At 35.9% G+C, this 14,704-nt stretch overlaps 1 protein-coding gene across 6 annotated transcripts in view; it reads left to right on the top strand.

The window, feature by feature from the left end:
* Positions 1-13,161, top strand: part of LOC136418185 (UNC93-like protein) — a 44,837-nt gene extending 31,676 nt beyond the window's left edge. For 4 of the 6 annotated variants that reach the window (XM_066404165.1, XM_066404164.1, XM_066404162.1 and 1 more), the window contains 10 exons: positions 1,301-1,462; positions 1,518-1,664; positions 1,718-1,914; positions 3,597-3,805; positions 3,857-4,058; positions 9,777-9,964; positions 10,145-10,390; positions 10,670-10,822; positions 10,878-11,075; positions 12,011-13,161. In XM_066404165.1, coding sequence (XP_066260262.1) covers positions 1,301-1,462; positions 1,518-1,664; positions 1,718-1,914; positions 3,597-3,805; positions 3,857-4,058; positions 9,777-9,964; positions 10,145-10,390; positions 10,670-10,822; positions 10,878-11,059 — 1,686 coding nt within the window. In that variant the 3' untranslated portion in view covers positions 11,060-11,075; positions 12,011-13,161. Of the gene's footprint in view, positions 1-1,300; positions 1,463-1,502; positions 1,665-1,717; positions 1,915-3,596; positions 3,806-3,856; positions 4,059-9,776; positions 9,965-10,144; positions 10,391-10,669; positions 10,823-10,877; positions 11,076-12,010 lie in introns of all 6 variants that reach the window. The other 2 variants (XM_066404163.1, XM_066404168.1) reach the window with 1 other exon arrangement.
* Positions 13,162-14,704: the final 1,543 nt, after the last annotated feature.

Genomic DNA, 14,704 nt, shown 5'->3' with positions numbered 1-14,704 from the left:
AAATCTCTGATATATTCATTGAAATCCGCGAGAACAAGATTTGTACCTGATATGTCTGTAAAATCAAGATACGCAGAGTATCTGTTTATCTCATTTCTGTTCTCGTTCTTTTAAAATTCTGAACTTTTTTCTCTGTTCGTAAACACTCACACTTTCATTTCTTCATTAATATTACCTTTTCGCTCCTTCACTTCTTCTCTTCATAGATAGACAATAATGATGGATGCTCATAGGCGTAAAAAGGGGAGTATCGCAATACCATTGGTGGAAAACGTTTATTTGGCATTTGGGGAGTTTTCCCAATCAATAGAATGGCTTCATTTCAGTTAAAATGACAGTTACATTGTCTTTTTAAGCTAATGAGGATCTACAATGTAGATAATTTTTTAATGAGAAAGTCTAGATTCAGTATAATGTTCGTGTGTACCAGATTGGTCCGATTTAGTCAAAAATTACTAATATTAATTAATTAGTTTGTTTTTCCCATGAACAAATATAAGGAAAAAATATTTGTCACCCATTTGGATAAGAAAAGTAATATGTGTGCCAAAAACTCGTCATTCGATGGGGCCTAATCTTTTACTAAAAATTTAAAATCGGAATAAATGATTTACGATATATCTATGTATTACTAACGTTTAATATATTGTTTTTATACTTGTTTACCTACTTGCAAACTCCCAGTTATCGCCTCTATTTCTTAATATGTTATAAAGATAACCCTTCCGACTATTTAATTACGTTAAAATGAAATAATCCTGGATTAGAGTCTGAAGTTGAAGCAAGGCAAAATTTATAAATTTGTCAAACCTCATGTACAATACATACCCAGAACCTAATGATTGTGCCGTGATTTGGTTTCCAGGAGTTGTTATTTTAACGCCATAAACTCCTTGTTTGCCAACCTCAAATTTACGTATACCATAATAGAATGATCATTGTTGATTTTAAAGAAATCTGCAACAATTTCTAACATTTTTATGATATTTGTCTTCGAATCAACACGTAGAATAAATACACGTGATGGCATGACAATAAGATTTTTCCATATAGATAATGATCCTCTAAAGTTCTCTTCAGTCCTTACCAAGCTCAGGTTAAGCCTGTACAAAAAAATCCTCCTATTCAAGGAGAAGTGTTAGTAACCTGGAAGTTTTTAATCAATAGATGCGACTTTGGTTTCGGGAAAGCCTCCTCACGACCGCTAAACTAAGCTTTACATTTGACGAATACGCAGGTTGGATCTAGTGTTCTGGATGATAATGGAATGATAATAATGGTTCGTTTTTTTTCTTTCCAGATCGAGGAGGGTGAGAACCGCGGCCCGGAAATGACCGCGGGGCTCGACAACAACGCCACCACCAACGGCGCCCCCGGCAAAAGGACCGACGATGGTGTCTTCACGGTGTCCGTTACCGGTGCTTATGAAAATGACGGGTTCAAGGTAATACCTTTTCCGTTTCTGAGATCACCGAATGTTTAAATTAACTCACGATCATTAGGGCGATGGCGGGGACATCCCCCATAAGCCCCCTAGGGAGATCACCGACGAAGAAGCATCCCAGCAAGGTAAATTCAAGATGTCTACGAAAGAAAAATGGCGAATTCTGAAGAACGTAACGGCCATCAGTTGTGCATTTATGATCCAGTTTACGGCCTTTCAGGTAAGTCCTTTTTGAGCCCATAAACTGGAGATTAAGACTTATGCTTTATTTAGGGAACGGCCAACCTTCAGTCCAGTATTAATGCCAAAGATGGTCTAGGAACCTTATCCCTCAGCTCGATATTCGCAGCTTTAGTAGTGAGTTGTATATTCGTGCCTTCTTTCCTAATCAAAAGGCTGACTGTAAAATGGACCCTTTGCCTATCAATGTTGTGTTACGCCCCGTATATTGCATCGCAGTTCTATCCCAGGTAAGAAAAATCTAAATTTATATTTATACTTTTTGAAAGTTATAAAAACAATGCAAATTCATAGAACGATCCAATGTCTTCAATCAGTCAGCGAGTTACAAATCATGACACCGTGAAAAAGTTAAATTTTTTATGAATTCGAAAACGTTTTAAAATAGGTATAGAAGATTGTTCTAAATATTTAGAATCCCCAGCAGAATTAAAAAAAATATATATATATATATACAGGGTGTCCCGAAATTAAGGCACCATACTTAAACAGCGTAAATTACGTCCAAAAATAACACCAAAACTTTATATAAACATATCGAAAAACGCTTTTTTAACGATCTATGGCTCTTTAAAGACATAACTCTGATGATGGTTATTTTGACATATTTCCAAAACGGTGCAAGATAACTTTATGAAATTTGGTAAGATTTTATACTTTTTAAACCTTAATTGACTGATGCGGTTGAATGGAAAATATTTCGTCAGAGGCGTGCCGCACGGGGGCGTCGGAGTTAAAAAATGCTACATTTTTTTTATGTGCCCGGTTTTTTAGCTGCTGATGCAAAATTATGAAACCACATATGTGTCCAGAAAAAAAAGGTACTCTTGGTTCACATTGATAGAACGCTCCATTTTCGAATAAAATTAATTTGAACATTACATTGCATGACAAATACAAATGATGCTTAAAACGATCATTTTCAACCATATCAAAACTATTAAACAATAATAAAAAAAAACAACAAGAAATTGAAATGACACATTTTTAGAGTAAGTTTTCAAATAAGTTACCGTTCAAAAAAGAAAATCTGTTTCAAATTCTTCGTGCCTCCCAGAGCATAAAAAGACGGTCTAGACTGTATATCCAACAAAACAGTAACTTATTTGAAAACTTACTCTAAAAATGTGTCATTTCAATTTCTTGTTGTTTTTTTTTATTATTGTTTAATAGTTTTGATATGGTTGAAAATGATCGTTTTAAGCATCATTTGTATTTGTCATGCAATGTAATGTTCAAATTAATTTTATTCGAAAATGGAGCGTTCTATCAATATGAACCAAGAGTACATTTTTTTTCTGGATACATATGTGGTTTCATAATTTTGCATCAGCAGCTAAAAAACCGGGCACATAAAAAAAATGTAGCATTTTTTAACTCCGACGCCCCCCGTGCGGCACGCCTCTGACGAAATATTTTCCATTCAACCGCATCAGTCAATTAAGGTTTAAAAAGTATAAAATCTTACCAAATTTCATAAAGTTATCTTGCACCGTTTTGGAAATATGTCAAAATAACCATCATCAGAGTTATGTCTTTAAAGAGCCATAGATCGTTAAAAAAGCGTTTTTCGATATATGTTTATATAAAGTTTTGGTGTTATTTTTGGACGTAATTTACGCTGTTTAAGTATGGTGGCTTAATTTCGGGACACCCTGTATATACTGAGTATCTCATTGGAAAGAAAAAGTTCTGATATCTGGGGAGAAAGGATCTACTTGGCAATAGCGCTTACTCTCTAATTGCTTAAATCCGCATATTATGATATCACAATAAGATGTAGGGATATGGCTTTTTGAAGAATTAAACATTTTCGTGTAGTTAATTAACTCCGTCTTCTAAATCCCATATTCCGTGTGTCTCTTGGTATAGGTTCCACTTATAAAGTACTATTGAATGTTGAAACTTGAAGGTTCTACACTCTCATCCCCTGCGGTATCATCGTGGGCATCGGGGCAGCCCCTATGTGGGCCTCAAAAGCCACGTATCTGACCCAAGTGGCCGGTGTATACGCCAAACTGACCGATCAAGCGGTGGATGCCATCATTGTCCGATTTTTTGGGTTCTTCTTCCTTGCCTGGCAATCCGCTGAGGTGTGGGGCAATTTGATCTCATCTCTTGGTGCGTCTCAATCCTCAATTCCATCAACAAAACTGTAACCTCATATTTCAGTACTTAGCAATCCTCATGGGACGGACTCAGGCTCCGACGGGGACTATGATTTGTGCGGGGCCAATTTCTGCTCCTCTGCCAGCAATAGCGAAGATGATAGTTCGGTGGATTCTGGTGAACTCTACGAAATCATGAGCATCTACCTTGCTTGCATCATTGCTGCCGTTATCCTAATCGTGATATTGGTTGATCCATTGTCGAGGTAAGTCTCTGTATTTCATTGTTGCAAAATTATGTTTGTTCGGGTTAAAAGGGAGCACAATAATGCTGCTTCTACGGAAATAAAAACAATGATAAGGCCATGCAATACATTCTTAGTGATGGCAGCTGATTAATAATTCAGGTCATTAAGTTGGATTCTTTGTCTGAAATGTTTGCGTCAAGTTTGCGAGAAATTTTTTTATTCAAAGAATCAGAGCAATAAAGAAGTGATGATAAAAACAGTTTAGGTTCTGAATTCTAGTGCAAAACCATTCGAAAAACTACTAGCATTTTTCAGGCTTGTGAATACAAAAACAAAATCGTTCTGATATCGCGACTTTTCTACGATTAAAGGTCTCCCTGATTGAGATTAATTAAACTGAACTGAATTAAATTCGACTAAAAAATAATTTATGAGACGATTCGCTTATCAGTCGGAATCCACAAAGATTAAAATGATTGATTACAGGTCACTTTTAAAGAGCATTTTTCAATTTTTTTAAAAGAATTTATGCAGATGTTCGTGCTTTATAAATTTTCGGATTTTTTCCAAGACTTCTGTTAGTTCCTGAACTTAAAGGTGGTTCTAAAAACTGAGCTTTAAGGTATAGTTGAACACTGATATTTGAGATACTTCGTACTGTAAAAACAGTTATGTGATGAATTCCTGTTGAATCTATAACAATATTTAATTTGGTCTTGATTTCTGTAAATTCTTGAATTTAAAGATTATTCCAAAAAAGACCTTCAAAGCAATTAAAAAACAAACCTTTAAACCGAATTTGTGAAAAACTCTATGGGTTAGTTCTCAAATATTCTGTTTTTTTATCTCTGGCAATGCAGCGTTGTTCTTTTGTTCTTAATAAAACTAAGAGGGCTTCAAAAATGTGACAGATCAAAAAACTGACGTAAAGGTTGTCTGAGGGAATACTGCGATGCCAAAGTTTATCATTTTTTCAAGGCAAAATTACAAATGTCACTTTAATAAAATTTAAAAAGGAGAGATAATCAACGGATTTCTTTCATTATATGTCGTGTTAGAAATACGAGTGAGAAAGTGCAACATGATTTGAGTGAGATACCTAAGTTGGACAACAGTAGATACATTCATTGAATAAAGTTAAAAATAACAGAAATAATCTAATATGCTTTAACATCATGTTAAATTTAAATATTCTGTGATTAAACCTTAAGCTATTTTGTTAGTCGTGATTCAGGTCGATTAAATGACAACATTGCGACAGTATTTTGTTCAGCTGAGCAATTGACGTAAAAGTTATCAGAGGCACTGCCGCGTTGCCAATGTTCAAAAATTTCTTATTATAATTTGTATCATGAAAAATTTCAAAACTGATAGATTGATTTAGGGATGCGAGATTGATAAAGAATAGGAATCACGACAATGAAATTCAAATTCAAAACACAAATATTTTTGACTTATCTAAAATTAACTTTGACGCTATTCACTCTTCCACCAGACAATAAGCTACTTCTTCTGCAACATCCACAATTCTATGGTCAATTGATCAAATCGCCTTCTGAGAAGTCTCGAAAATTTAATCCTTTTATTTTTGACGTGTTGGGGCATCCCATGGTGTGTAAAATTAAAATTGATGGGTCTCCATCAAACCAGAAAGCTTGAGGTAGATCCGGTTGTTGCAAATAAATCGAAGGTACTGCCGTAATTATAACAAACCGAGAGGAGCAAACTTCCTGCCCCATGTTTTGCACACATAATGAAGCTGATTTTGCTTTGTTTGTTTTACGTGTAATTAAGACTCACACCTATTATGTTTTTGAAGTAAATTAGGTCATTATGACACGACAGTATCTTTGATGGTAAATTATTATCATATCCGAGGTGGAATGGTAAAGTCAAGGTCGTCTAATGTTTTGATTAAAAATCGCTCTTAAGGTAACCCAAGAGATCAATTAACTTAAGGTCAAGTGCGTTTTGTTATAAATCGTTAAAAATATGTATATAAGAAGCGCACGTTCCTATTCTTTAAGCTCGGTTTTGAAGACGGAAACCGAAATAGAAATGAACGAATAAGCCTGAGGTTAACCGGCTAGACGTGGAATAATATTAATTAAGCATCTCGCCTAATTGATTTGGCCATTTCCAATATTTACAAAACAAATATGGCGAAGTTCAAACAGTATTGAACTTGACGTCATCTTCGTCATTGGACAAATTGGCACGAGAATTCGCCACGACTTCCTGGTTGATTAGTCGGGACTATAGCAGGTCGAAAAACCCGACTAAGGGCCGATAGATCGAGGTCTTGTTAAGTTTATCGAGGGGATAATGCCCATAGAAACGTTGAAATAACGACAGAGCATGTTCAGTTTGGTCAAGTCCTTTGGTCAATCCTTAAGGATTTCAAGTTTTTCCTTCAATTGCCAGCCCATTATTGCCGGATTCTTCAATAGGAACACGTTTAGTGACGCCATCGGAATTGGACCACACCTTCTTTGTTGTTTATTTATGTCGAGTTAAACGATTCTTGCTTTGCCTTAAATATTTTCCATGCCAAGTTGGATAATATCTCATTCATGTGCATAAACATATTAGATATTTTCCAACGTGCAGTAAATTTCAGTAGTGGAACTAGCACGCATGCGCGTTAGCCATGCCTCCTTTTAAAATTCATTTATTTTGGCTCTGAAGCAAGTGATCTTGTGGTCTACAATTGTACTCGAGAACGGAATTTATTCCAGATTTCCTTATTAAAAAACTTATTTTTACAGTTTCTGGTATCGTGATCAATCAAAATTTAAATCAAAATATGTCCCACGAGAAATCTAAAATCTAGAAGGAATTTTTGAATTTCCATCAAAACCCTCAGATATCACCGAAGTCTTTAAAATTTAAACATTCGTTCACTATGTGACAGGAATATTATGCCCCAAATAACAACGATACTTGACTTCAAATGTCAACTGTCGACTCTCATATCCGAAAACAAATGCCGAACGTGGCGTCGCCATTTTGTCCTTTTTTACTCAAAAGTAAAGAAGGCAAAATACGTCAACAGAGAGTTCCATTAAATTAGTCTAAGGTCACATTTTATTATATTCTCATTGAACTCTTCTGGCATAAATTTCTAATTCACGCACTTAAAACACCTCCAACGTACTACCTACAAAATTGCAACTTTAATTATTATAAGTACGGTGTGGCATCGTGACCATTTCTCCTCATAAACCACTCAAATGCCATATTAAAACAAAGAACAGTTATCACAATGGCCTGCAATTAAGCTTTTCCCACTAACGAAAAGCTTGTTTTGTATGACGAACACATTTGACTAAGCACCATATCTTAATAGTCCCAGTGCTTATCGATTCGTGTTGAATATAGTTTTAATCTCTTTTGAGAGCAATTAATTCAACAATGTTGACTTATTGTTGATGGATTCGGAGGATTACGTCGTTCTGCATGTGCAAGCTCATTTCATAAGCCGTTTTTTTTCAATAAACTCATGAACCGTGACGTCATAGTATCAGCGCCGCATAACTTCCTTATTGCACCAACGACAGTGGTTAATTATTAATTTTTTTGAAAACGTTTCAATAGCAGACTTTTATGTAATTATTGTGCAGTTGCCATATGAAGATTTTTTTTGCACGTTACTAGTAGTTTGGCAATGAGCATAAGACACCTTGTTTAGACATGCAAAGGATAAGAGCCACGCAAAAATTGGCGATTCGTTGAATTTGAAAAAGATCGTCAAGGCTGCATATTGATTAGAGTGTGTGGTAATATTCTAAATAGAGATTCAAACAAAAAACTTCTTATGTGAGTAAATTTGAAGCTGGAAAATACCAACCAGGAAACAAAAAGTAAATCGCTTTTTTGAGAATTGATTTAAGCATATTCTAAATCAGAGAAAACTGCTGAAGCTAGTTGGTCTTCAAGCTTGACTATTTTAGTCAAGGTTTCCACGAAGGTTTACAGTTGCTGAGATATCTATAATTTTGTAATGCGTTGGATGCTGTATCGACAAAATCATGATGGCTCAACAGGTGTAAATTCCAACGGTTTATGGACATAAATTATTGCACAGTCCGGCAGCCTTTACTGCCAACAAAAGTTAACCACATAAGTTAGTTCTTAGATCATTGAAGGAATGTGAAGCAAAATCTATATCAAGTAGAAGCTCAAAAGCAGCATTCATTACTGTAGACAAACTTAACGAAGATTTCCTAACATTGAGCCGATATCAAGCAATTTTCTCTCGTGTAGCAATTAAGTTTCCCATAATACAGACTCTAGTTCTGAACAATTTCCGAAGCAAAAACATTTTTTACCTTCTAAAAATAATATTTCATACCCTTCAGGCTTTCATCGATGTTTTGGAACCATACGCCCTTCCCGAGATAACTTTCCATGGTCTTTCCTATGTCTCGATTCACGAACAAGACGTTGTCTCGGCGGTATTCTTTCGTTAGGAAGGTTTCTGCTATTTCCACATATGTATATAATCTACATATACCCAATCACCTAAGTTATAAACAAACATCAATTAGTTTTCGAGATGGCAAAGTAATAAAACTGTGCTTGGTTAACCAGAAACGAAAAGAAACCCAATAATTAACATGTTACATAACGCCGCAAATTACTGTAATAAGAATGCTGTGGGTTCTAACTGAATCTTGAAACAATTATGCGATTTTTTCTTGCAAATGCAGCCATAATTTACTGCGACCTTCAGAATTACCATAGATAGGTACTCAACTCTTCAACTTCGGGTACCGTTTCTAATATGCCTCGCCGATTTATGGTTGCGATACCAACCGGTCTGGGTTCATTTATTACGATTGGCAATTCTAGGAAGAAGAAGACCACTTCGCTAATTAGATGCAGATTTTCTGAAAAATCTAAAACAAAATTCCGCGGAAACACGCGTCCTTGTCCGGTACCAACAACCTCGCACCGGGTACCTAAAAGACGACCTCGATAACCCGTAGGCCAGAGAAAGGTGGTACTGGCGCCAGTTTACATGCAAAACAAATCAGCTGATGCAACTAATGGGACCGCTCTTCGAAAGTCTTGTTTGAAGAACCTCTTTGCCGGGGTACCTAGCAACGAACGCACTTTTCGCCCCACTTAGGTACAATACGAAAGAAATCGCTCCTTCATTATTGTCAAGTTCTTGATAAAGTACCACCTGCATGATACCTCTATGAGTTCTCTAGATTTGTTGATTATAGAAATTTTCCCTGGAAATCAGGTTGCTTTTCGATTCTTACGTTAGCTCAAAATCGGATGATTCCTCAGGGTTGTCTATCCGGATGTAGATTCGTTACACATCAAAACCTCCTAACGGTTCACTGATTACATATTACGTAAAATTTAATTGTTAAGCGACTATTTAGGGAACCTAGTGAAAATGTCGGTAATTAAACCAGGAACTGACGTCAATGCGAATTAGCACAAAAGGGTCGAGCCAATTCTTCCTCACATAGCACCATTTTATTGAGGTATTTGAGTGCATGGAATCGTACCATAATATATTTCTTCATGCAGATTTTATCTGACACAATTTATTAAACACATTGTTAATATTTATATTATGCTGAAACGGGCAAGTTTCTTGTTTCGCGTGGAAGTATAAACGTAGTTGTTTACGGGTCATTGGTTTTCACACACCCAACAACCGTTTTCTGTTAATGTTTCTTGGAATACAAACCAAATTTTTTCAATTTCTTTCAGATATGGAGAGAAACAAAGAAGAAACAGCGGCGCAGCTGAACTTTCAGGAATTCAGCTTCTTTCAGCCACATTCATCCAGCTCAAGAAACCTTACCAGCAATTGCTCATCCCTATCACTATTTACATTGGCGTCGAACAGGCTTTCATAAGTGCTGATTTCACCCAGTCATATGTATCATGTGCCTTAGGTAAGAAGAGCTTCCTAAAATGAAGATATAAATATTTCTATCTAATTTGCATATGAAAAGAAGGAAGATCTTAGAATCTCCCTATTAGTCCCTGTTAGTACTTTTCCGATATCTCTACTTTCTGATACTTTCATGAAAGATTTTCAAAACGATTTTTCATATTTTTTTCTCCCATTTTAGGTGTCAACAACGTGGGTTTCGTCATGATTTGCTTCGGCCTGGTGAACGCCATCTGCAGCTTACTCTTCGGCAGTGCCATGAAATACGTTGGAAGAGTACCCATAATGATTCTGGGTATCTCCGTCCACGCCGGAGTACAAATCTTCCTACTCCTGTGGAAACCTCATCCAGACAATCCTCTACTCTTCTTCATGGCCTCTGGTCTTTGGGGGGTTGGTGATGCTGTGTGGCAGACACAAGTTAATGGTACGGAACATTTCCCTCACTAAAACCTCCATGATAATTAGGTCAACGAACGGACACATTATATTCACGGATCTATTATCAATTTTTCATTGTCATAATTTGTGGCTGAAATAATACTCTATCTTTATTATCTCACATATTGCAGAGTCTTCGTTTTTCACTTTTAAATAGGTCGTTAACAAATACCATGCTTTATAAAACTTCATGAGGCGCAATTAAAAAGTCGCGGTTTCTTACACAAAGCTCTAGTCGCAACAATAGTATTTTCTATCATTTTAGGTCTATACGGAGCCCTCTTCAGAAGAAATAAAGAAGCAGCCTTCTCCAACTACCGTCTATGGGAATCTGTAGGTTTCGTAGTAGCTTACGCCTATTCGACTCAACTTTGTGCCAGAATGAAATTATACGTGCAACTCTCCGTTTTGGTCATCGGTAAGACTCGGACTTTAACTTAACGGAGCGAAATGTTAAAACAAATTTATGTCAGGTTTCTTGCTCTATTGCATCGTGGAAATTCATCACATGCGTAAATTGAGGAGACAGAAGGAGAAGGAGAGGAGGGCGGCCGAATTGGCGGCCAAGAAACAGGCGGCAATAGAACAGGAACCAGAAACGACAGATGATGAAAAGGATGACATCGACGATGAGATCATTGTCACGCATTTGTAGGCTCAGTGTTTATTAGGTAAGAAACCCTTAAGTTGTTAGACGTTAGAAAATGACCTCTTAAGTAGTAGAATGAAAACAAAAAGCAGTTTAATGGAGTTTTAGAGATTCCCTCTCATTCACCTTCCAGCTTGGATTCAAGCGAAGCTGATTTTTTTGAGTAAATTTTAATAATCAAACTTCGAAACATATATCAAGGCCTTCGAATTAATAAATCAATAATTCATCGATTTGTTACTTAATCAATTCCCATTTCTCTTCATTTAATAAGGAAAGACTAATGCCGTGATCATGACTCTTCATTAAGTCATTGTTTGGATATAGACTATAATTAAGTTTATCTCGGCGCCATCTTTCCTACATAATTAAAAAGTACAAGGTTTTTCAGGCAAATTCAAACCTTTAAAAATGTTTTAGCATATTAGAAATATCAAATATAAATCGATTGAATTTGGTTTAGTATTACGCCCAATTCATTAATGATACAGATGCTGTTACCAAATTTACACTTTATCGGCTAGATACCAGAACTTTTTTATATGAAAGCAAATAGAACCTGTTCATCATACATATATTATATCTTATGAATTTTTGGATTCTGCCGGCGATTCCCAGTATTTTCTAGAAAGCGTGTTCTATACCTGTCTCCAACCGTTTTCGACATAATAGCAGCTCCTTTTACCAGTTTCCCATTTTTCGGATCCAGAATTGGTCAACGATTAGCGATAGAATGATGCTATTTGCCCAATTCTGTTCTAGACCCATAGAATAACATACATGTAAAAATAATTTTAGAAAAGTAAAATAATAATTTCAATTTAAAAAATGTCATAATTTGTTTATATATATTTCAATTAGATATTACACAATGCAATTCTCTTATTTCAAAGCGAGCTACGATTTATGCATACCACAGGTGTCTAAATTTATTTTTGACTCTTTCTTCCTTTGCAGGCATTCCATATTGGACGTAGAATACACTAATTTATTATCACAAGAAAACGAGATCCCACGGGACACGATATTCGTCCTCGGCGCAAAATTGGGGCCAGTGCAGTGCACAAAACAGCATCTGCGTACTAGAGCGACATGCGTACTATATACTTTTAAACCAGTATTTTAGAAAGGTTTTTCCTTTGTAGATCAATTATCTTATCCGTAGCCCAAGCTATATAGAGGAAGAGATTCTATTTTAACGTAGCATATTTACGCAATTAAACTAGCGCTTATTTAGTGACAAATTTTGTTCATGTAGGTAGAGGAAACGGTCAGTGTAAATAGGCTACATGAGATTGTATATACTATTACATATTTCTACGCAATATTTTTATATAAAACAAGTGAATTCGGGGCAGGAGAAATACACTCAAAGCAATCACTAAAAACATCTTTTAAAAGTCTAGTTTATAGATTTTTTTGTTGTAATAAAATAAGTTTTATCACTGCTAAAGTCTGTGATGGTCAAAGAATTTGTTGTTGGAAATGCGTGGTTGAGAGACCTTTTTTGCTATCGAAAGGTTTACTACTAACGCACACATGTCAGTTATTATTTAGCTCAGACTAGTTATTTTTATCGGTTGATATTTTGAAATTATTGTTTTTGTGCCATTTTTCCATTCTTTCCTTCATTTTAAGGCAACTTTTTATGAGCAAAAAAATTGTTGAATGAGGCAATCTCTTGAAGGGAATTTGAACAGCGGTATAGAAAAATTGCAAAGGGCGGGTTTTATTTTAATTCACTTCTTTTTGTATAAACTGTGCCAAACTCCATTATTTTCAGAATTATCTATATTGCCCATTTGACACATTTTGTACAAATTAACATTAAGACCTGTATCGACCTTTATCGACCCTTTGCAGGAAAATAAGAGCGTGTTATAAACTTTTGTTGTTGCATATTTTTATTTATAAATATTATTATTTTATTTTCCTGATATTACTTGTTATAATGTTATTGAAAACTTGTACAGTGAAAGTCCTTAATCTAGATAGAAATGAAGTATATGTATATTACTAGGGTCCTACTCAGTCTGTAAATTTACTCAGTACTCAGTATTCTTAGGGCAATACTGCTGTAGATGAATAAAGTATTTTAAGTCATTAAAGTTTTTTTATTGTCAGATGTATGTATTCAAAATGTGCAGTTTCAAGGTAACAAAAATGTGCAAAATTTAAAGCTCTGAAAAATTAACAAGTTAATAGATACTATTTATTATAATTATACATGAATTATAGATCAATTTTGAGATTTTTACTACTTGTAGTTTTTCCGTAATCGATCGATGCAACTTCCAAAGGGCCATCTCGTATATACAGGTCTACATAATTGGACTATGTTGAGTACTAAAAAGCATGTAAACACACAATGTATAGGGTGTGCGGAATTCCAATGACAAGGCAAGGATTATTACTAAAGCACGGTTTGGTTATTCGTGAGAGGGGCCTCGAACTCAGACTGCTGAAAATCCCGAGAACTGATCAGGTATCGAATTTTCGCCATAGCAATTTAGTAGAAAGATGTTTTTCGAACAGTCTGACACCTCAGAGAGAAGTTGCAGATGAACAACTAATCTAAGCTTGAGAAATATTGGTCTCCTAAAAATCGCTCAAGCGTACCAGACCAATACTACAGTGTGTTATATTTTAATTTGAGGTGTAGTAAAGAATGTTAGTTCTGGGTAAAGGTTCTTACATTCTTCCTCAAATCTGTGATTTTTACAACATCACTGCTACAAGAAGCACAAAAATACACAAATGCTTACGGTGCACACACGTTAAGACATGTTAAACCAAAGACACTATAAAGGACACTAATAAAAATACTTTAAACATGTATGATGAATATTTCGTATCCCCTCACCATTAGGATCCCTGCATTGCTTAAAAACTCTGATCTTCTTTAAGCCAGTGTGACCTTCATTACCACGATTACGATTAACCTTAAGGGAGTCTTCACAGCACTGAAAATGTCCATGTTGAGGCTAATTTAAGTGACTGGGTTCTCTAGTCTTGCAGGCCTTCTCTTTCTTCCCTGTTTGGGTACTTTTTTACTCTTCCCTTTCAGAAAAGAACCGGCACCTGTCCTTGAGGCTCCCGTCATGTAGCATCCTCTGCAGTACCTACTTGGATCATCAGTTGCAGCTCTATGAAACCCACTAGAACGCACAGTTTTCAAGATGAAATAATTGCGCTTTCTTTTCAGCGCCTTATTGGCAAATCCGTCTTCAATAGCAGTGCATATAACACTGTAAACCTTGGTCTGCAATTCCGCTTTTCGTGGCCTTGGGAGGTTATTAACAGTGTATCTGGAAGGAGATATCAAAGAGCTCGCCCTTTGAAGGGAGCTTCTCAAAGAGTGTTTTCTGTACGCTTTATCTATTTTCGAAGCACTGTTTTCACGGACAGCTGTCTGAGGAAAAGGATTGGAAAACAGGTTTTTCAGTTTCTTCAAATAATTCCACATCGTGCTTCCGTGGCTTTCTGAAGGTTTCACGTCGGAAACAGATTGGTGGATCCAAGATGGAGAGATGTTCTGTGCTCCGATGTCCGAAAATCTACGCTTTGGAAGTGGAAGAGGTTTTTTAAATCGGTTCGCATGTTTGAATTGAACTGAGCGGTTTTTGCAGCGTTCGTGACAGGTTAGGGACG

This window comes from Euwallacea similis, chromosome 33 (genome assembly GCF_039881205.1).
Source record: "Euwallacea similis isolate ESF13 chromosome 33, ESF131.1, whole genome shotgun sequence".
NCBI classification, from domain to species: Eukaryota; Metazoa; Arthropoda; class Insecta; order Coleoptera; family Curculionidae; genus Euwallacea; species Euwallacea similis.
The sequence above is the reverse complement of the archived record's forward strand: the minus strand, read 5'-3'. Positions and strand labels throughout refer to the sequence as shown.